The sequence below is a fragment of the Python bivittatus genome, unplaced genomic scaffold, assembly GCF_059951505.1.
Source record: "Python bivittatus isolate LINGU-HERP-01145 unplaced genomic scaffold, Pbiv_v1 ctg000050_np1212, whole genome shotgun sequence".
Taxonomy (NCBI): Eukaryota; Metazoa; Chordata; class Lepidosauria; order Squamata; family Pythonidae; genus Python; species Python bivittatus.
The window spans coordinates 1,616,488-1,639,499 of record NW_028277033.1 but is presented as its reverse complement, the minus strand read 5'-3'; the positions used below and the strand labels follow the sequence as shown (position 1 = coordinate 1,639,499).

General features: G+C 38.2%; 1 protein-coding gene across 3 annotated transcripts in view; it reads right to left on the bottom strand.

Moving 5' to 3' along the window:
• Positions 1–23,012, bottom strand: part of ADK (adenosine kinase) — a 233,151-nt gene that overhangs the window by 189,278 nt on the left and 20,861 nt on the right. For 2 of the 3 annotated variants that reach the window (XM_088128731.1, XM_088128741.1), the window contains exons 2-3: positions 20,844–20,918; positions 6,658–6,711 (exon numbers count right to left, since the gene is read on the bottom strand). In XM_088128731.1, the coding sequence (XP_087984857.1) occupies positions 6,658–6,711; positions 20,844–20,918 (129 nt within the window). The remainder of the gene's footprint in view (positions 1–6,657; positions 6,712–20,843; positions 20,919–23,012) is intronic. The other variant, XM_088128748.1, reaches the window with a different exon arrangement.

The window sequence follows — 23,012 nt, the reverse complement described above, 5'->3', positions numbered from 1 at the left end:
AACTAAAACAAAATCTATTTTGTTTAAAAAAAAACCCAGTAGAATAAAAAATAGAATGGATTGTCCAAAGATATGTTACATAAAAATGTAAACACTTTAAATCTTTGGGCATTTGTTGCAGAAAGACAATGTTCTGATATCCTCATGAAAATTATCTTAAAATAGAAGCAGCAAAGACAGTTGGGTTTATTTTAAAAAAGTTATTTCAGAAGAGGGAGCTAGCTAGTTCATGTGATTTGAAAACTGTACCAAAGCAAGATTTCATTTGAGATGTTATACGGGCTAGAAATCCTAGGGCTGGAATGATCATTCATCCAGTCACTGAAATTACACAGAACCATTTTAAAGTTTTTTTATGCTCCAACAAGAAGTCACAGCATTCTTTTTTGGATGGAGTTTGGTTGACCTTCAGTGAAAGCATGTCCTTAGGAAGCACTGATTATTATAAAATGCATCTCATTGAAAGATAGCAAGATCCAGAGTAATCAATATTTTGAAGTTCTGATGCATCAGAAGCTATGGAATATAGCATGTAGTCATTTATTTCAATTATTTATCCTCTCCATGGATGTTCCTGGGCTGAATCACTCTGGGGAGCAGTTGAGATAACCCTAGAGGATGGATTTTCTGACATGATTCTTGACTGACAGGCAAGCTATTATCTCCTCTAGTTTCATTTCACAATACAGTAGAGTTAAAGTAGGCAATCTGCAAGCCTGTATTCTTTTCAATATTGTGCAAGTTTTCAGAACCTTAAGGATACCAGCATACTCCCTGATGGGAGATTCCATCAAATTCCTTGGGCCCAAAGAATTCATGTTGCTACTACTACTACTACTACTAGTAGTTATTAAAACTTGGATGCTGCCCAACTCTCAACAACTCTGAGCGATGTGACCAATCCCAGTTTGGAGATCTTTCTCATCATTTACATGATTATCCCTTATAACTACGAAGGAGGGAGTTGATTCTATCAGATTTTGATGAGGCCAAAATGGTTTTCTTGAATTGTGGTGCCCAAATCTCACAGCAGTGAATGGTCTTCCTGCTACAATCTCAAAGGCACCAGCTATTTCAAGATCATAGCAGCTGACTGTTGATAGGATTTATTTTCAATAGAAGAGAATCTCTGAAGCTCAGGAATGAACTGTGGAGTCCTTGGTGCCCTCTCAGTTTAACTGTTTGCTTGCAGACGTGTCATTATGGTACCCGACTAGGTAACATCATCAATGCTAGTGAGGGTGGGGTTTGCTCCCTGTTTATATATAGTAGCTTTCTCTGCCAACAATACAAGGAACCTCAAGGAGAAAACCACACTCCACCAACACGGGCAGGACAAGCTACTGTCTATAAACAGAGAACAAACCCCACACTCACTAGCACTGATGATGTTACCTAGATGGGTACCATAATGAAACGTCTGCAAGCAAACAACCCAGCTCAGAGAGCACCAAGGACTCCACAGGATTTCTTTTACTCAACAGAGTGAATATTCTCTAGTTAAAATGTTAAGATGCGCCTCATTTAGTTATCTGGCATCTTGATGTATCTGGCATAAGAGTTAGGCACAAAAATAAACCTATTCGGGTTGATATAGAACTGTACTTCTTCATTACAACATACACTGGTGTTCGCTCCTGTGAATTTTTTATTTTTATATTTTGTGTGTGCGTTTGCAGTCTTGTCTCCTGGCAACTGCCTGGCCAATTGCTTACAGTTTTCCTGGTAACATTTTCGGAAGTAGCTTGCCCTTGCCATCTTCCTGGATTCACGGCCAAGGCAGGACTAGAATTCATGATCTCTCAGTTTCTAGCCTGATGCCTTTAACTACTACATCAAACTGGCTATCACATTTTTATTACTATTTAAAAATGGCCACATGATGAACCCCACAAAAAGAGGAACAAAAACAAGGAACTATGTTCAAACCTGTCTTCGACAAGCCATTTTATCAGCGATGCTAGCAAAACATTCAAAATAATCACCAGGCTTTTTAATGTCACATATTAAGGACAGTATGAACTGTACGCAGAAATATATGTGGTCTGAAGTTTATATACTTCATGCACTGAAAGGAAAACCAGACCTCAGGTAACTTTAACAGGAGAGGGCTGTTTTAAATTTCTTAAGAATAGCTAAGACAATTTTATTCCCTTTGATAAAACCCTTTTGGAAGGTTTTAAATCCAGAGTTACCCTCTTTCTGTTCAATACAGTATTTTAAATTAAATAGTTTCAGAGTATTCTCTATTCTTCAAAATGAATGAGAGTCTTCCTCTCCTTCTTCGGTTCTTCCTCTCAATACAAACGATGGGCACATCTTTTTAACCTGGGATCACATGTAAAGTAAACTGTGTGAGGACAAGCGCTCAACTTGATTTGATATATATTAAATTCAACCCACTTCACAGGGCTATTCCTGTATATTTAACCCGCTTCCCCTTTGGAGAAGTTTGGGGCCTGTCCTTTTGCTTTTTCAGCCCAAAGCTTTCACCCTGCCTGGGAATGTCCTATTTAAGGTTGATGCAGGTACTGTACCAACAGGAAGATACAGATGTTATCCCTCATGCATTGGGGCGTGACATAATATAACATGTCACTGTTGTGCCATATAAATTATTTCAGTTAAAAAAATATCTGGAGAAGTACCCCAAAGTGCACACCTGAGCTTTTGAAAAGAATCGCTGATGTAATACTACATTTTATTTAGGTTCAAGATACTTTTCTTCTAGCCAGGCAGAGTGTGGTTCAATTCACTGAAAGCCAACAAAACAGAACCAGAAATCAAAATCTTAAGCAAACTTGCAAAACATGAAGTCTGAATTGGCAATCCACAGTCATAGTTTTATCAAGCTAGTCACACTATGCCACGCACGCCTACCCAGAAGAAATCCCATTAAATTAAATGATGATTACTCTTCTGTAAGCATACAGGTAGGACTGGTCCCAGAAGTTGAACAGCTAAAGCAGGCAACAAAAGCTTGGTCAGCTTTTTGAACCAGCGTGGTTTTAAGAACAGGAACTACCTGTGGCACCCAGGGGAAACTTCTGATTGTTAACGAGAGCTGAAGCCCAGGCAACTTTTCAGCAAAATCATACCAAGGAGCAAAAAGGAAGAGAGTGAACCGTGTTTACACGTCATCACCGTGGAGCACTGTTCTTGAATGTATTCGTCACAAAAAGTGGGCTGGGACTCATTAATGCTGGGATAGAAGACCACCCTGAGATCCCAGCTCTGCAGACCAGGCTAGGAAGTTTTTTAAAAAAAGGTCTTAGAAGACAAGTTAATTCAAAAGAGAAAGCTGTCCTTCTAGACATGAAACATCTAAATGTTTTTTAAAAAAAGCTGACTGTGAAATCACTTTGATTCTACCATTTATGTATGTCATTCCGACCTGTGAGATAATAATCTTACATTTATTTGCCATACCTTTGCATAAACTAAGTGGCACTGTGTAATTCATGCAACAAGCAAATGTTTCTACAACAAAGTAACCAAAAGCAAGATTTCAGAGCTGATAAAAAGCAATTATTTCACTTATATAAAGGTTTATCTGCTGAGAACTTGAAGTCACTGCATCACTGGTCTTCTTGTGGAAGCATTTTTAGAAACAGACTGTCAAGGCAAGTGCATACATTTCTTCCAACAGAGCTACCTGCCAAGTACCATAGTTTACGTGCATGCTACCAAATCCAACTGCGAATGGGGCAACAGTATAGTTTGGATTTTGAAACTGCAGGTAGGCAGCTCACGAAACAGAGTTCACAAGGACTATTGCAGTGTTGTCCAAACTTGGGCACTTTAAGATGAGTGGACTTCAACTCCCAGAATTCCCCAGCCAGCCATGCTGGCTGGGGAATTCTGGGAGTTGAAGTCCACTCATCTTAAAGTGCCCAAGTTTGGACAACACTGGACTATTGGAACTCTGCTTTTTTTTTTTTAGGGTCCAATAACAGAATCTGGAAAACTGCAGCTGCCAGAGACTCTCTCCCCCCTCTTATACCAAACAGCATCAGAGCAAGGCAATCATGAGTTTCTTTCTCACTCCCCCTTCCCTTTCAAGGCTAAGCTGGTATTTACATATGGGCTGCTGAACGCCTTCTTCAAGGCCATCTCTGTGTTCCTCTGCCTTGCTCTTCTAATTCACCTGTCATTTTATGCAGTGTTCTAAGCCACAGTGCAACATGTTAGATGAATTATATGCATACTTGTACATGTGTTTATGTGTGTATAATATATAAATATTTTATTTGTGTGTGTGTGTGTGTATACACATATACCTATACTAGCATTACTGGGTCACCAACCTATAATAAAGCATTTGATTTGACTTGATATATTGGCATTAATAGTTGTTCACTAATATAAACAGCAGTTTACTGGAAAATGTTTCAGTACAAATTTTTAATCAATATATCTAGGCATGCCAGTGATTTGTCTCTAATTAAATAATATATCTACTAACATTACTAAGATGCATTATGCTGATGTATAATAGCTCCATACGCATGTATTCATGAAAGTTCAACGGTATATCAAATTAAGATCTAATTACAGCCATCTTTGAAATGTCCAACTGAAGAAATGTTCCCCCAAATGTAATTATTTGAAATTTTTATACACTCAGAACATTGTTTATTTGAATTAAAGCAGGTCTGCTTTTTTTCACAATGAGTTTGACATCAACCAGTTATCAGCTGACTAATTAGACTCCTTGACAATAACTTGCTACTTGAGAATATAAACACTAATCAGTATCAAATGACACTTCTAAGAATGCATTTCTGACAAGCATGTTTAATACGTAAGACAGGACTTTCTTCCCTTAGAAGCAAAAAGAGGCAAGATAATAAAAACAAACTACTGTGGAAATGGAGGATTACAACTTCCCCAACATCAACTGGGAATCCAACTTTGTGGCAAGTGGGAGATCCAACAGGTTCTTCACACGTTTTGCAGATAACTTCATCATCCAAAAGTTGGAGGAGGAACTAGAAGATTAGCTACAATGGACTTAATGCTTACTAACAAGGAAGAAATGGTTGAGGAAGTGAAAGTTGTAAGAACCTTGGGAGAGAGTGACCACATCATCTTAGAATTCATCATCCTGCAGGCAGGGAGAACTGAAGCTACGCTCAAGATTTCCAAAGAGCTGACTTCAACGAGCAGCAAGGATGGCATGGATGGAAATCCTGAAGGGACAAACAGTTCAGGAGGATTGGAAAATCTGAAAAATGAGATAATTAAGGCCCAAACACAAACGATATCAAAGAGAAAGAAAAATGGAAGACAGCTGATAAGACTGGCCTGGCTGCATAAGAGTTCTCTAATAAACTGGGAAACAAAAAGGACAAATTAAAAAACAACGGGAGGGAGGGGCATATATAGAAGCAGAATATCAGAGAACAGCCTAAGGATGGGGCCCGAATGAGCTGAGGCTTGCAATGAACAACAAAAATCAAAACAAAAACAAAAAAGGATATTCTGGATATGTTCAGAACAAGAGGAAAATCAAGGAAACGGTCAGTCTGCTTGATGGAGAAGAGGGCAAGATAGTGACAGATAACAAGCTAGGTGTATTGCTAAAACCTCAGAAGACAGGCGCGAGGTTCAAAATGCTTTTTTATGGTGAGAAAAGAAAGCTTCTGCACTTAAGGAGGAAAAACCAGACACACAGGTACAAGACAGACGGTCCCTGGCTCAGCAATAAGGCTTGTGAGAAGGATCTGGCCACACATTAAGCATGAGCCAGCAGGGTGATGCAGCTGCCAGAAGAGACAATGCAACCTTGGGCTGCATCAACAAAGGTATAATGTCAAGATCCCAGGAACTGATACTTCCACTCTATGCTGTTCTGGTCAGACCTCACCTGGAATACTCTGTCCAGTCTGGGTTGCCAAAATACAAGGAGGAACTGAGGAACCAGAAAGGGCACATACAGTAGAAGAGCAACAAAGATTGTGAGAGGCTTGGGGGGTAAATTCCACAAAGAACAGTTAGAATAACTGGATATGTTTAGCTAAAGGAGAGAAGGCAAAGGGGAGAAATGCTAACAGTCTTCCAACACTTGAAGGGCTGTCAAAGAGAAGAGGGTGTGGATTTATTCTCCATAGTGCTTGAGGGTAAGACAAGAACCAACGGGTAGAAGCTTTACCAAGGGAGATTCAAACTCAAGATAAGAAGGAATTTCCTGACTGTGAGAGCTGATAAGCAGTGGAACAGCCTCCCGCTTGGAGTCCCGGGTGCTCCATCACTGAAGCTTTTCAAGTAAAGGTTGGACACAATTTGGCTGGGATGGTCAGAGGATTCTGGTCCTGGGCAGGGGGGTAGACTAGAAATCCTCCAATATACCTTCCAACCCTGGCAGCTAGAGAAGGAAGGAAGGAGGGAGGGAGGGAGGAAGGGAGGAAGGAAGGAAGGAAGGAAGGAGAGAAAAAGAGAGAGAGAGAAAGGAAGAAAGAGAAGAAGGAAGAAAGAGAGAGAGAAAGAGAAAAGAAAGTGGGAGGGAGGGAGGGAGGAGCAACCTTCAATAACACATTTGTAATATTTTTAGAGAAAAACAGATTAAAGTTACTATAAATAAATGGAGAAAACAGAACACTTTCTATTAAATTAATAGAAAATCAAGTTTAAGAAGTAACATATTGGATTTCTTACAGCTCTTTATGTTTCTCCTCTGCCAAAATCTGGTCATTTGGTTTCAACCCGTATCTGAAAATATAGAAAAAAACCTAGTTAATCAAAAATAAATGAACACAGAACCAATTTCCCATTTTGGAATAAGAGCTTGAAGGTTAGTCAACGTTGCTAACTTTTATTTTCTTATTTGATATGTTATCACATATCTGAGATATGTCTATGACCCTAAACAAATTATTTTAAAATAGTAAACAAAAATGTTCAAAGGCAAAATAAACTGAACAAGGATCAACACAATTGTTTTCAGTTTGCAAGGAACAGAAACTAGAATATGTGCCAATTTCTCTTCCCCTTCACAACTGATATATTCCCTTCCATTGGTTAGTATATTTATGTTCAAATTCTACACCTACTTCCGTGGACATAAGCCACACTGCACTCAATGAGATATATTTTTAAGAGATTCAGATTTTCATTCTTTATTCATGTCACACAGAGTCTCAGTGTCGTTTTAGTAAAACAGGTGTTTAATATCTCTCACCATTTACATTTCATTTTTCTCTTCCACTTCTCTTACAAACGGGAACTGCTTTTTCCCCAGGGTAGCAATGACTATTCCTATTTAATATAGTATTTGGTGAAACATGATACTATTTTTCTATAGTTGGTTATCATTTTTATCTGCAATACTATTCAAAGAAAAATGCAATGAGAATAAATTACAGATTCAAGTTTCTGTATCCAGTCCCACCACATCCCACATCTTTCATCAACACAGAAGAAAAATACCAGCACTTTTCTCCATCTGTTGAAAATAAACTTCTTGAAACACTTATTGAAGGATTAAAACATGTATCTTTTATGTTATAGTTGCAGACACTGGTACCACAGATGACAAGTAATTCATATTAACATGGAATGAATTTGAAAATCCTTGAAGAACTGTTTTGAAGTGAAATAACCTTTCCCTGAGAAAATGTTATGACACACAATTACCTAATTTGAAGAATTTTTGATCAAGACACATAATGTCTGGAAAAATATTCACAACAAAGTTTTCCACTACCTTCTCCAAACTATTAAGATGGACACTAGATTTTTAACACTATACAGCGTATTCTATTTGTACAGTCCACCAATATCATTTTTTCAAAATATATTCTTTGATATTTCTTAGATCCTGCATTAGGTTTTACTTAATTCTTCAAGTAGGAAATCAGCCATAATCTGATACTACTAAATTTTACTATGATAGCTGTTCCTTCATTTTCTTATTAATATTAACAGCTGATCCTTCTGATTTTTGCAAGTTAACTGTATCACCAGTTAACAAAAATGGTGTAAAATATTGGTAAGTTATGAAAAAGTTTGAGATAAATCACTGCCAAGTTTGCAATGCTGTATTTTCTACAAGATCTTAATTCAATTGTAATCCAGTTTTTAAAATTATTTCTAGTATATATAAAAGTTCCAGAAAGAGAAAAGTTATGGAGAAAAGATCAATCTTGACATGCACTTTTCTGCAGCACAATTTTTTTTATAGATAAATGACAGGCAAATCTTAAACTGACCATCTAAATTTAATACAGCAATACAAAAATATTCCTTTCACCCAATCAGAAACTTTTTTATGTAAAAAAAAAATCAACCACTATTGTAATGTATGTTAGTTCTATTTCGGTACAACTATACAATCTATTTCAATATAATCAATTTACTATAAACATTTTTCTGCTTTCAGTAAAACTATATTTATTCTGAACAACGGCAGAATTACCAAGTTATTATTGTAGTCCATATTTGGAATCCTGATTAAGTAATGAGATAGCCTGCAATGAGCTGGCAGGTAATGAAAAATCCTCACTAGATTTTTATTATAATCCTGTTCTTGGCTTCGTATCAGATTCTGGCAGCTTTTGAAATTGAATACAGCAATAGTAATCCTGGGCAATTTGACAATATGATACATGGATTTCCTATCAAATTCTGAAGTAAAGCCCTTAATTCATGTGATTTAAGTTTTAACAACCACCATCTCCATTCTGAAATGGGAACTACCAATCTATGAAATTCCAGCTGAATAATATCTAAACTCAGAAAAGAAATTATTATTACAGATAAGCTATCTTCTGAGAAGAACACAAACCTTAAAAGAATAATTGAAATTACTGTAAATAATTTTTTGTTTTGCTAATTTGTCACTAATATTCATAAATGGAATGAATGTTCATTTTCTTTGTTTCCAGTATAAAACCCTAATGAAGTGTTTTTAAGATAGTGACCCATTTATTACAACTGGATTGCATTCAGTTGACAATACTGTAAATGAAGCACTTCCAACTAATGAAGGAGTGCTAAGCTAATAATAACTATACCAAATATTCAACATCCAGAATGGAAAGCCAATATAACTCAGCACACTATCTCTCTTCTAGACATGCAGGGGAGTCAAACTCAAGTAAGTGATATATGTGCTTTTAAAACCAAAACAAATGTAATTCCACTTGGCTGGCTAATCCATTTGATCTATATATCCTACACGATGGTATGAGTCTGCGCTACTAATCCAATTCAACCTCTATTTCCTGCCTCTACAAAACAGATGGTTCCCAGCCTCACTGTTAAGGTCTCAACACACATTTCAAATGTAATGATTTACTTAAACTGATTTCACGAAATCAGGCCGTCTCCTGCACTCTTAGTTACTTCACACTGCAGCAATCGTATTTCTTTTTCTTTGTTCCAGGGATAGGAAATTTTAAGCTGGACGCCAAGCAAACTGTACACAAGTAGCTGTAGTCAAATGGAAGATTATGGCTCTTCAGTTTAATTTCCAAACATTGTGGAAATTAATACTCATTGAACAGCGTTAGCATTTTGAAGATAAGATTAATGCAGAATAGGGCTTAGATCACTGGAAAATAAAATAATCAAATCGGGCTTTCATCAAGCTGTTTTTCCGACAGAGATCACATTTATGGAATTTCTCACAAAAGCTTTTACAAAAACTTTGGCAAATCTGAAAAAAATGTACTAATTTCAAGTCAACAGTTAAAACAATATAGAGGAGAGAATTCTTTAAAAAGAGAAAATCATCTCTACTAACATGCTATGAGCTCATGAAATTGCTTTAAACAAGCTGTGTTTTTCCTTGTAAATATTGCTAGATGCAATGGCAAAGGGATAAAAAACCCAATTCTGTTAACTGAGGTGAAAACCTGTAAAAAGGGAGCAAATCCCTATTCCATCACAGTTCAACCCCTTATGGAAGTTCATGTCATTGTAGACCTCAGCAGAACAAAGTGGGAAGGAAGAACGCAATAGATACCACATCATCCATTATCCTATGTAATCCAGTTACTGAAAGGCACAGGAGCCGGATCAGAAGACCAACTGACTGGACCCCTGTTTTGTGTCAAATTAAGCTTAGAGTTTACAGCAGTGTTTCTCAACCTCGGCAAATTAAAGATGGGTAGACCCATCTTAAACTTGGCAAGGTTGAGAAACACTGGTTTAGAGTAAAAGTATCTATTATATGCATGCCATTTTTTCCTTTTCTGATAAGCAGGACCATTTATCCATATAATGAAATAATTGTCCTTGTACAATCAAGGATTCAGAGTGGAGTAAATACAGTATCACAAAAATGCAAGAAGCAATGTAGGATCACTTTACATAGGATGTCACTACTGGAACCATCCCATATCGCACACAATAAATTGCAAGACCTCTTTGTTCTTACATCTCCAAGTGCTCGTTTTTAAGGAACCACTCTACTGATCGAATATGCATTAGGCCAGGGTTGGAGCCAACAAATACTGCTTAAAAACCCAAATATAACTTTGCAGGAACTATTTAAAGAGTTTATTGGATTAGGACAACAGTGCAGAATTACAAGTTGCATTAGGGAATATAATTTATAAAGGCAACTTCTGGTTAGGTGCAGACCTTCCTAGCTCATCCAAGAGAGATTCACCTCCCTGAATTGACCGTATTCAGTAGCAGAAGACATCTGCATTGGTCCATCTTATTTTTTTTATAACTCAACCCATCATTGTACAGATAAATTTCTTTACCAAAGAATCTATTCTATCTGGCAGTCTCACTCTAATCCTGCATTTGGACAAGATTTTAAGCTGTAATTAATACAGTACCATATAGTACAACAGCTCTGCAAAGAGCTTTTGAACTTAACACCAAAATAATAGGTTTAAATGATTAAAAGTGATTGAGAAAGGAAAGACTAAAGCTGATTAATTGCTGCACAACTGATGCCTTTAGCAACCAGCCTTAAGATTCTACCTACTTTGTTTCAGATGGTCCTTGGAATGACATGCACTCTGGACAATGTCCAAACACCTCCAAGTAATCTGCTTCCCTTTGGTATTTCTCAACTACCTAAGAATCCATCTCTCCTATCATAAACCTGCCCAGTTATGTGGATGAACAGGAAAGGCCCCTTTGAAGACGCCTTCACTGCCAAAAGTTTCAGCTCTCTGGTATGAAAGGGGGGGGGGGGCTCCTTTGCATGGCTCCCAGGCTATGGAATGCTCTTCCCAGGGAGGTGAGTATTTAGGAAACACCTCAACACACCCTATATTTAGGCAAATGGCACAATTAAAAAAAAAAAACCAACCAAAACTTCCAAGCTGTTAACTGTTAAGCTGATCTTAATCATCCTGAGATTATTTTTACTATCATTTTTATATTTTATATTTATGTAGTAAGCCTCCTTGAGTAATTCTATAAGCAGAAAGACAGAGTGTTTTTGTTATTACTATCCAAAGTAGATGCAAATAGCAAGAGCACATTTTGGGTTCTTCTGAGTTGTATGAGCTACATCCAGCATGTCAATTTAGTTCAGATTTTGCTAGACTAAGACTCATATTCAAGGCCCCTCTCAGTCATGAAACACCCTGGGGAATTTGTGGCCAGTGGGCACCTCTTAGCTTAACCTGTTTCACAGAACTGCTGTGGGGATAAAATTGGAGGAGAGGATCTCAGGAGGAAAAGCAGGCTATAAATCAAACAGATGAGTAAATAAAATGAACAGACATTTCCTTACAGAATTTATTTTCTTTGGCAACTAAGACTTCAAGAGGCATTCTGACAACAGCAGGGCTCCGGAAATCACAAGATGCAAAGTATACACATTTTTTCCTTGCATTCATATAAATAGCTCCTAAGGATAATTGCTTGGTAGCAATTGCCTTTTCTTCCAGCAACTTTAAGTATTTCTGCCTTCCTTTAAGCTCATTTACCTGTATTGGATCTCTTCCATGATTATTCTTGAGTAGCTCCATCTTAACTGTAAATTGTCCTATGATTACTGTGATCTCTTTAATCGCAGTTTTCCTTTTCTTGTGATATTCCTCTTCTGGTTGCCATTCTTCATTAAAGCAGCTGCCTTCCATCCCATCTGGCCTACCCCTTTGGCATTTCAGAGTTGTCTTTGCTCCAAGAATGGACATGAACTCCTTTCAGCCAAGGATGCTGTCCTTTGTCCTTTCCTGCTTGATGCTGAAAGATGCTTCTATGTGTTCATCATGCATCCTTCCTGTTGTCCTAATCGTCTAACTTTCTTTGGCTATCATGATAGCTTATTCTGGGGCCTTTTCCTCTTTGAAAATCTGGAACTTTCTGCTTCAGTTTTCGGAATGTATCTTTTCTCTTCCCATAGCTTCTCATTTTTGTTTTTGCATAAGATATTACATTCTGATTACACATTCTTTGTAACTTACTGACATATTACTCCATTAACTCTTCTTCCAAATCTATCTAACTCAATTGTCCTTGATTCCTGGTTCCTCCATTTCTCCAACTTTGCATTCCAATCACCTGTTGGTAGTGCTACATCCTTTCTTGATCTAGCAGCTCTTGCAATTTATCTCAATGTCTTCTTCCAGTACATCTATAGTTAGCGTATACAGTTGTATAACACTGATTTTTCTGGATATCCCTTAATAAATATGATCCTTTTATTGAGATATAGTCAAGCACATAAGTAGCAATGTCCTTTTTGAATATTACTACCATTCCGCTCCTTGATATAGTATCAAGTCCTGAATACTGTCATCTGAATTACAATGAAATCCCTAAAAGGGGACACAACAAGTATCCATGGCCAGACTACAATCAAGTACACCTAAGCTCAAAATCCTTCATCCATCAAGTTAAGCACTGGGCCAGAGAAACACATACACATGGAGGTGGCAGTGAGTTGAATACAGGACTATACAAGGTGTCTTTTAGACTCAAGCTTGACAAAGCCAAGTAGTATTAAATAGCACTGTTCCTGCCTAGCTCCCAAAACAAGAGAAGCTCAGCCATTGCTGAGACACAGAATAATATACACAGTTGTTATTGTATGCTATTGTTTCACAACAGTTTTTATAATTGTGTAGACTTCACATTTGTTGATGTTGAACAGTTTCATTACTGTTGCTGTTCAGATTTGTCTAACCCAATGATTATCCATATTGTTTGGAAAGGGTAGGTAAACTTTGATTTTAGAAAGTTACAAATGGACCCTTAGTCCATTTGTAACTTTCAAAAATCAAAGTTTTAATCACCTTTTTGCTGTTTATTCCAAAAAGTGTTTATTTTTAAGTCCTTAAACTTGTATTTAAAACTTATTTCACTAAGAATTGAAGGAAACTCACCCAGTGCTATAAAACTTGTCAATCCAAAGATTCCTAATAGCTGAAAAGCAGTTAACAAGCAATTTCCAAAAGTGATTAGAAAAGGAAGTATGCAAACTTAGTGTCTTTTCAAAGGCACCAACCGCGGTTTGAGCAAGATGGCTATTCCCTTGTCTCCCAGAGCTCTAAGCCCTCCAGAAACAGCTGTATTGTAGTCTCCTCACAAGAAGCAGCTGTCTGGAGCACTTGTGGGCAATCTCAAGTCCTCTCCTTGTCCAGAGAGGAATTATTGAAGAGCCAGTCTACTCACCGGCTCTTCATTCCACCACAGTTGTCAGCTCTGCTTTTTGCAGAGCTATCTTCAATCTGCCATTTCTTCCCTGGAAGTCCCCCAGTCCAAATTATTGTGATAGCTGTATATTCTGCAACAATACCAAGTGAGAAGAAATCAGCCAGAATTTCCAGGCTGCTCAGGCAGAATTCAATTTATTTAAGTGAAGATTTTCATTACGACTACAGGCAGTCCCTGGGTTAAGAACGCCTGGTTTAAGGACGACCCATAGTTAAGAATGGAGCCCACTGTAGCAAAATTTGAGTTAAATACACAATGCTACTTATACGGTATTATACAATAATACTGTTCCGGTTTACATACAAATTCGATTTAAGGACAGATCTTGGGAACGGAACTTGTTCTTAAACTGGGGACTATCTGTAATTGAAAACCATTTCAACCTGTTTTTCTGTTTAATTTCCCAAGATCAAGGGGTGAAATAGATTATTAGTCACCACAGTTCACCATCCCGACTCCAGTCAGACCTCTTAAACCACGTCTGAGACTTTTTCCTAATGTCTAAACATCTAATTATAGGAGACTTTTTCATATTAAAGGGAGCCAGCTAAATAAACAGCCACTTCAGACAGACGTGCCTTTAAATTAAGAGGCCGTTTAGGGTGACAGATGCAGGAAGGATCTGTTGTATCTTTGAAGTATTTTGTCCCTGTTCAGTTTAGGAGCTTAATATATATTACCTGTTGATGCAGATTTTTATTACTCCATCATTTTAATCACTTCAGACACATAACTGCTTCTCTTAAAATGATGTTTTATCTGTTGGCTTCTCTGCAAAGAGCAAAAATGTTGCTTCTATATCCCACTTGCCCCTTGCCCACTTTGTATCACAAGTCTGAGAGATCATGACTGACCCAAAGCCACCCCAAGGGCTTCCACAGGCCTCCCTGGTCCTAGTCCAATCCTCACAATCTGCCTTTCTCTCACTTTTGTACTGCCATTCATCTATATCCTATTGCGGGAGCAGTGCAGCTAGTAAAAAAGCTGCATCTCTTCCTGCTGAAGTAAAGTTGCTCATAGAGCACAGATACAAAACAGCCCTAAAAGTACCATATAATTGTATTATACCAAGGATGAGCTTCAGGTTGAAATACATCCTGAACTGAAAGAAGGGGGAGACCAAGCAAGGTTGTATGACTAATCAAGCATTAATCAAGTGTGAATGCCAGAAAATGATTGGTAGCTAATAACAGCTTACCTGCTTCAACTCCATGGAACAATCCAGACAGAGACATACATTCACACATATGTACCCATGCTCGTGCCCATAACAATTAAAAACTCTATACCTTTTCCTAACAATACTTTTATTTTGCATAATCATGATGTGCAGCTTGTTGCAAAAGGACTGGGACACCATCTACCCCCTCAAGAGCTCAGCACGTGCCACGAGAAGAGAAGGGCACTGGTGATGGCTGGCCAACTGGAGCCCGGGTTATAATCCTCCCACATCAGGACATGACCTGCTACACACCTGCTGCAGAGAAAAATGAGCAAAGCTGGAGTGAGGTTGACAGGGTAGAAGATTTAAGGAGAACAGCAAATTCAAGAGGGTAGAACCTGATGAGATGAGCCCCAAGCTAGGAGATTTATGGCATGACAAGCAAGTTGATCCATCTTGGAGTGGAGAAAGGCAGCAGTGGAGAGTCAGCCATTCATGGATGATAACCAACCAAGCTCTACCAAAAAACCCCATTTTCATTTGAGCCAAGGGTGGCTGAAGAATGTCCTACAATCAGGTGGAAGTCTGAGATATCCAAGGCAGGGATGGGGATCATTTGGTGGTCTGGCTTGAAACTCAGTCTCCTGGAAAGATGCAGGTTAAGGTAAATCCTGCCTGTTCTTACCTGCTGCTTCCCAGTTGCTTAAATGATGTAAACACCTGTATTCTCCAGAAACAAATGCAGAGGTAGCAAGGGCGACCCTTGCAGTTATGGTTGGAGTCTGGCCTTGTAATAAACCTGTATTTAATGCTTTGAAGTTGGTAGACAAGAAACGCTTCCAAGCGACCACGTAACAGAATTCACTTTTTGTTCTTTTGTCTTGCAGGTCTCAAAAGTTAAGTATAAGCAATCAGAAGAAGGGTAGTTGCTTTTGATAAAGTATCTGTGAGGTCAGTGTAACAGCAATCTTAACAACTAAGATGGGGGACCTCTCTCAGTGCACATGATTAAAGCAGAAAACACAAACTCTATAGGACTATGCGCCACAACTGTTCTTTTCCATAAAAGAAAAAAAGATCCAGGTTGCTTGTTGAATAGAAACAAAAACTAATAAGACTTTGAACTATCTAATGTCTAGATAGATGATCTAAAAATGGTGTTACAATGCAAGAGAGAATAGAGATGAACTGCACAATTAATGGCTTCTAAGGTATAACACGTGACTGAAATGCCCTAAGGAAAGGAAGAAATGAAGTAAATTGAACTGCAAGCTCTAAGTTCTTTTCCCTGAGATAAAAAAGCTTCAAAAACAGCAACATGTTGGAAAACTGGGTAAGAACAACAGGGTGAGCCCAGGGGCCCCGCTACTACTCACAGAATATTCAACTTCACTGCGAGCCATTCCTAAAGGCCCTTATCCGCAGACCAGAGAGAGATGAAAATGGCTGATCCAGCAAGTGAGAAGCAGAATAAAGGAACATTCTGGCTCAAACACACAATCAAATTATGTGGCAAAAATCCTACTAGTAAAGGTCAAAGTTAGAAACAAACATTTCTTTTAGTTGGCAAATTCTCATAGTTTCACTTCACAAACAAGTAAAAGACACTGGGGAATAACTGGACTTAGCATTTACACTCAAATTTGTTATGAGTGGGATTAACTTTGCAAGAAAAAAAATATGATAGCAGCAATATAAACAGTTTCTAAATCTTAAAAGCACAATTCAGAACGTCACTATTTAAACTGTTACAGGAGAACACATATAGCAATTCATCACTAACACAGCGAGTAAATTGGCCAGAGCTGACTTATGGGATTGGGCTAATAAGAAATAAAATAGATTTATTCTCCAGGAATCTTAAAATCCCTGTGTTGTTGAATCACGGAAACCCTGCTTTAATATAGCAAGGCTCTACAAGTCACTACCTTTCAAGGTAAAACAATTAATGCATGTCAAAATATTGCACCTGAACCTTCTAAAAGAATACAAATTCAAAAATCCACCTCTTAAGTATTAATAACAGTAATGTTAAAGACAGGGCTGCCGGATGAAGTTGAAGGATCTTCCCCCTGCCAACAGAAGGAGCAACAAAAATTCAGCTGGCGTGAAAACAAGAAAATGGTTGACAGCCCATCCCAACAAAACCGAAGGATGAAGAGGGATGCAGCGCTGCAGCTAAAGCCTCCCCAACTGTCGTCTGGCAGAAGACGACAAAGCAGCAGAACCCCAGGCTGGATTGTACCAGAAGAGAGACCAAGTCATAATTTGCCTCGTCATCAAGCTAACAACTGCAGGGTGGAAACAGCTGGCACACCATTACCAGAATGTCTGTCCAGAAAGTCTCTAATTGTTGCTTCAATATTATAGAGACAAGCAGAAACATTTCGTAAGTGTACCAGGGAGAAGCCCAGACTCCCTCCCAACCTTTTTTCCCCAGGCTGTGAAGCCTCATACAGCTGGCAAATTCAAGAAGCAAGAAACACATGGATTTGAGAAAGGCAGCTTTAATGCTGGCCAGGGGTAAAAACATCTGAAATACTAAAACTCTCATTGTGTTTATCTGTACCCTCAAGTTAGCCCAAACGGTGCATTATACCGTAGCAATTTTTGAATCAAGGTACCTCAAATCTGCTAACTTAAAGAATGTGTAAAAAATCCAGAACTCATTACTTCTGCAGAACAGGAATTTCCACGATGTTCAGACCAGTGTTATTTGCAATGTTGTGGTTGTTGCAGCATCCCCATGGTCACGTGATTGTGGTTTCCAACACTCCCTGCCAGGTTCCCAAGAGCAAAGTCAATGGGGAAGCTGGCAGGAAGTTGGAAGTCGCTCCTGCTCCCACTGCTTTTTTGCCTGCCTGTGGTCATTCTGTTTATCTGTTTAGGTAAGTAAATATTGATGTATTACTGAAGTTCATTTGTCACTACAATTATTTTTCTATTTATGATATATAGATATAGATATGATCACAGGACCATCCTGCATTGGAGTAAAAAAAATACGGTCAGGCTAAAATTTAATGTTAAATTCTGGTCACATCAGACTGCACTACCTTTCTCTCAAAGGATGACCCATCAGGTCACAGGGCTATCTAGTTAATCCTGAAAACCACAAGACTAAATTCCCAGGCAGATTTAGAGTGAGCTTATTAAAGCAGAATCTCTGAAATGTTTCCTTCCCACAGGCTCCACATCTGAACCCATGCTGTCTCTCCTCACATCAACTGAATTCTTCCTCTCCCACCTGCCTCTCACAGTCTCGTACACTGGCAAAGACTCGGGTCCCTCCTCTGACTCCTTAAGTGTCTCAAAGCACACTCCAAGTTCTTCATTAAGGGTAAGAAGAGGACAGTGAAAGGGGTATACACAGACTTTGTTGTTCTGCTTCTTCTAGAGAAGCACTGACGCAGAGGCCTGTCATCTCCGCCACAATGGTTTTTCCGTAACCACAAATGTATTTAAAGCATCAGGTCAGAAATTCCAGACTGAACAGAAACAGTAAAGTCTTGAAGTTCCATTTATGCTGAGTGAAATCTTGACCCTAAATTCTAAAGAAATGAATGGAGATCCCCTTAAGCAGCCTGTTGATTTATTTCAAAAAAAGCATCAAGGCTTAAGGATGGACCACTTTGGAAACCAAAAACAGATTGGCCCGGCAATTCAAGGTTCCAAAACATTTAAGGGAGAAATGGGGACATCCATCTCCCTTGGCCATGTTAGCTGAAACAGATGTTCAGCAACATATTTAAGACCAAAAGTTACCACAATTTTGCTATCTGCAGCTCTCCCTTCAATGTAACACCTACAAAACCAGATGGAAGGGGATAACTTCATTTTTTAAAAGGAAATTATCTTTCTTCCCTCCCCAACAGACCCCGAACACAGAAAAGCCTTCTTAAAAGCCACCTCCCCTTAATCAAGAGGGTCTTAAGGGAGACTTTAATAATAAGAGGGATAAGATTTTAGACAGATCTAGCTCAGCTATTTCATACTTGGACCTGTTTCTTTAAAGATGCAACCGGATAAGTATATGGAGAGCTAGAGACCAAGAAACCTAGAGAATATATTAATATAACTTATATTACGTGCTGCCTATTTATCATTTTAGCTGAGTCCTCTGAAATCCAAAAATATGGAAAAATAAGCAACAGTAATTCACTGGATTAGCAACAATGGAAATTAGAAATATTTGGTGTACCTGACTATCCTGTTTGAGTTGAAAATCCAAGTACATTGGAAGTGGCCAAAATACTGAGGAGGAAAGATAACTGTCACATAAAATTCTAACTTATGTCAGGAAAACCAAAGTATTCAATGCAAAACAGGAAAAAAATGAGAAAGCATATTTTCCATTCTATTCTTTTTGCAAATGAATACTTATGATATAAATAAATAATGAGGTCAAAGAATGTTTTTTACATAAATATGCAGAGAACAAATCATATGATTAGAAAAGGAATGTATTTTCTACACAATAAAAGGAAAAGATTGATACCTGCGGAGAAAAAACAAAAACTCCAGGGCTAGATTATATATATAAAAAAATTAACGTAGGAAGGAGATCTGTTTTGTCTGCCAAGGAATGTACAGGGAAATTCACAAAGGGGCATTTTACCTGTGAGAGATGTCTTTCTCTCCCTCTGTTCATTAATGCTCACAGGATTGCCAAGAGGACAAGTGATGACATGCACATCATGACGTCATTGTGCAAAAGACATGATGTCAACTGTGTCATTATATCATATGACTGATATGAAATACCTAAACTGATTTAATGATGATGTCATCATGGTTTTTACCAGATGCCAAGCCTCTACCTTTTCCACTTTGCTGACTGAATGCTTTGCAGAGATTTTAAAACAAGACCTGCCCTAGTTTCTCACATTGGGCTAAGCCAATGCAGCTTGTGTATCTCTGCTTCAGCATGTTGTACAACACCAGTCACTGTGATTTGGAAACCACAGCTCAGAATGTAAGCATATTGTGCACATCCCACAATTGTGGTTTATTCAATAAACTGTGATTCAACAAAGACTGGCTACTGAAATATGCAAATCCCATTATACAACCACTGCATTGCAATCTGCAACAAGTGATTTTGAAATACAACACTAGGAATATTCCAGGGTTCCAACTTCAGGGATAAACTTTTGTCCTAATCAGGCCTTATGCAGATGCTCAGTGAGGGCAGATATTCAAACCAGATTTAAAGCAGAAATGGGATCCCAATGCTGATATATTTGTTACATATTGCTACTCCATTTGTGCCATCTTCACATCTCAGAGAAGTCTTTTTTAACACAGTAGCAAGCAGGGCTGTGGAGTCGGAAGCAATTCTTGGGTTACTCGAGTCGGTAAAAATGTTCCAACTCCTAATAGATTTAAATTGTATATAATATAAATAATATAATATGTTAAAATTTCTTATCTCATAGATAATAACTTGATTAACCTATTTTTTTCAGGATATATTTTAATTTTAATGCCTTGTATGTTGCATGCTTGCAGTCTATATAGGAAATATATAATTAGTATATTTATAATTTATTTCCTATATCAATATATAATTAAAGGAGTCAGAGTCGAAGGTTTTATGCGCCAACTCCACAGCCCTGGTAGCAAGACACCATTTTATTCCAGTTCAGAAGTATAAAACAACATTCTGAGTACTGGCACAGCAAACATGGACCTAGAGCAAGGGAGCAGTTCAGGGCAGCCCATAGTGGCTAACATCCCTTCTGGGTTCCTTGTTAGAGTTTTTGAGCTGAAGGTTTAAGAGGTGAAATAAATGCCCTCAACTCTGCAGAGGGCCAAGGCATTCCACCCACTGCATCATAATTGGGGGTGACTTCAGCAAGCGAATATTTTTGGCATATTGCACAGAATGTATCTCAGTAAAATTGTACGTGTTATACATCATTGGGGTGGAATTAAGAAAGCCAGGTCTATCACAGGGAGAGAGAGAATGTAATAGAAGTGTTACTCCAAGTATTGCATTTAATTAGGCAAAGTGAAACTAGGCACATTGAAACCATTTAAGACTTACTTGTCAAGGAAATCCTTGTCCACAACAGCACAGATGTCAAGGAGAGGATTCCCCATTCCAAAAAGGACATTTTCACTGCAAGATAAAGTTGTTCAAGTCACTTGATTTTACAAACTGCAGTGTACTTACAAATATAAGCAGCAAGCCATTCTGAGACTGCAAATCCCTTCTCTCCCCCACGAACACAGTATAATTAATGACCTAAGCCACTACACCAAACAGAGACCAATCAATACCTTTCACAGATTTGTTTTTAAGCCTTTTTTTGTGTTTGTGTAAAAAGTACACGCAGTGCAGAGTTCACAGCAGCTAAGTGGCTTTTGAAATCCTCAAACATTATTTTATCAAGAAGTACACTTGAAAAGTCATGATGATAGCTCAAGTAGCTTTATCTGTAATCCAGATTTTCTAAACCAAAGGAAGGGAACATGTTTGTGGGCACCATATTTCCTTCTGTAGACACTTGAGGATCATTTAAACTCATTCAGCTTGCTGGAAAGCAAACATCTGATCAATGTTTTGTTGATCAATTCCTGTAAGCTGGTTCTTCTGGCCTTGAGATATGCTGAGTAGATACATATCAGCATAGCGATAGCTACCAAAAACTATGAGTTTCTAAAAGGAGCCATGGGTAGAGCACATGCTTTCCACACAAACATTTCCAGGTTCAATCTCTAGTATTTATTTGGTAGAAGCAGAGGTGATTGTTCTCATTAGAAAGACTGCACAGTCTTTGCCTAGACTGACCAGGGGTTTCCATCACAATAAAGCAGATGCATCAAATTTTTATGCTGGCCTTTCTGGACAAAATGTGTTTTATAATTCATCTACCTTAGAAACTAATACTAACTGAAAATAAGAGCTGTAGAATGTGGGAAAAAAGCAAACTTTATTAATGGCTTATTTTGGCACTAGCTGATAAAAGATCACAATCTTTTTTCAGATGGAGTCCAAAACACTTCACTCCCCCAAATGTCTCTTACTCCAACTGAGTCAACATTTTAAGAAGCTGCACTGGCCCCGTTTAGACACCAGTGCCTGTGTTTTACCAGCCAAACGAGGGCCTGCATCATTTCTTAATTCAAGATTAAAAATCCTTTTTCTTTTCTTTTAAAAAAGGGAGGCACGGGCTCATTTGCTGATTACGAACAAGTCTGGCTCATCTTGCTACATGCAAACATGGTCACAGAGATTATCAGTGTTAACAGAAATGCATCACAATAAATGACTGCAGGTGTAAATCTTTAAATAAGCGATGCTTCCATGTTGCAAGCTCCATGTCATAAGCTAGTCCAAAGTTTATAAAATAATGTTTACATGGCATAGTGTCTCCTTTAAGTTAAGCTCACCTCCTGGCATACCATCCAGGTCTGAACCTGCTAAGGTTTCTCAAGATCAGGTTTCCAGAGAAGGCCTTTCTAGAGATTTCAAGAGCCTCATGTAGGCTGAGCTGCAATGCAACCCCGTCATTTTCCATGACACTGGCAAATACATAGCCTGAGTGCATTTGCGAACATTAAGCCACAAGATTTTTCCGCAGTAATTTCAAAGGTTTTTACTCTAGCCTTGACTAGTGCCAGAATTCAAGCTTACAATCAGCTTTTTCAGTTCTCAAAAAGTTGGGACACCTCATTATTACCAAATAAATTAAAGTCTTCTGTGTAGACAGGCGTATTCAACTGGTACATTTCAACTTTATGTAAATAGGGTATGTTCTCTGCTCAGAGTTGGTTTTGACTGCAGGGGTATATAAGCCCTGTAGATAAATAAACTTGGAAAACAGGAAAATCAATGCTCAGCCCATGAAACCTAAATAAATGTAGTTTATGCTTAGAGATACCAGATCCAATTGCTGTAAAGTCTGAAGAATTCCACCTAAACAGCTTTGAACTTACTGGGCCTATGGGTAAACAAAAGGCTACTCTGTCTGATATCTGAAGTATCTGTATTTCAGAACTATGTTGGAAGTCTTACTTACAAACATTTGCAGTTGTAGTACAACATTAAATGCAGAAAATATTTTGAGACATCCAATATCATGGCAGGCACAGCAAAACCCCATTTGATTAAAAGAAAGGGAACATCCAACAGCAATTTCTACAACTCTGTGTCCACTCAGGCTGTATCAAACTTCAGATATGAGAAGAAAGAGGTGGCTGAATGAGTTAC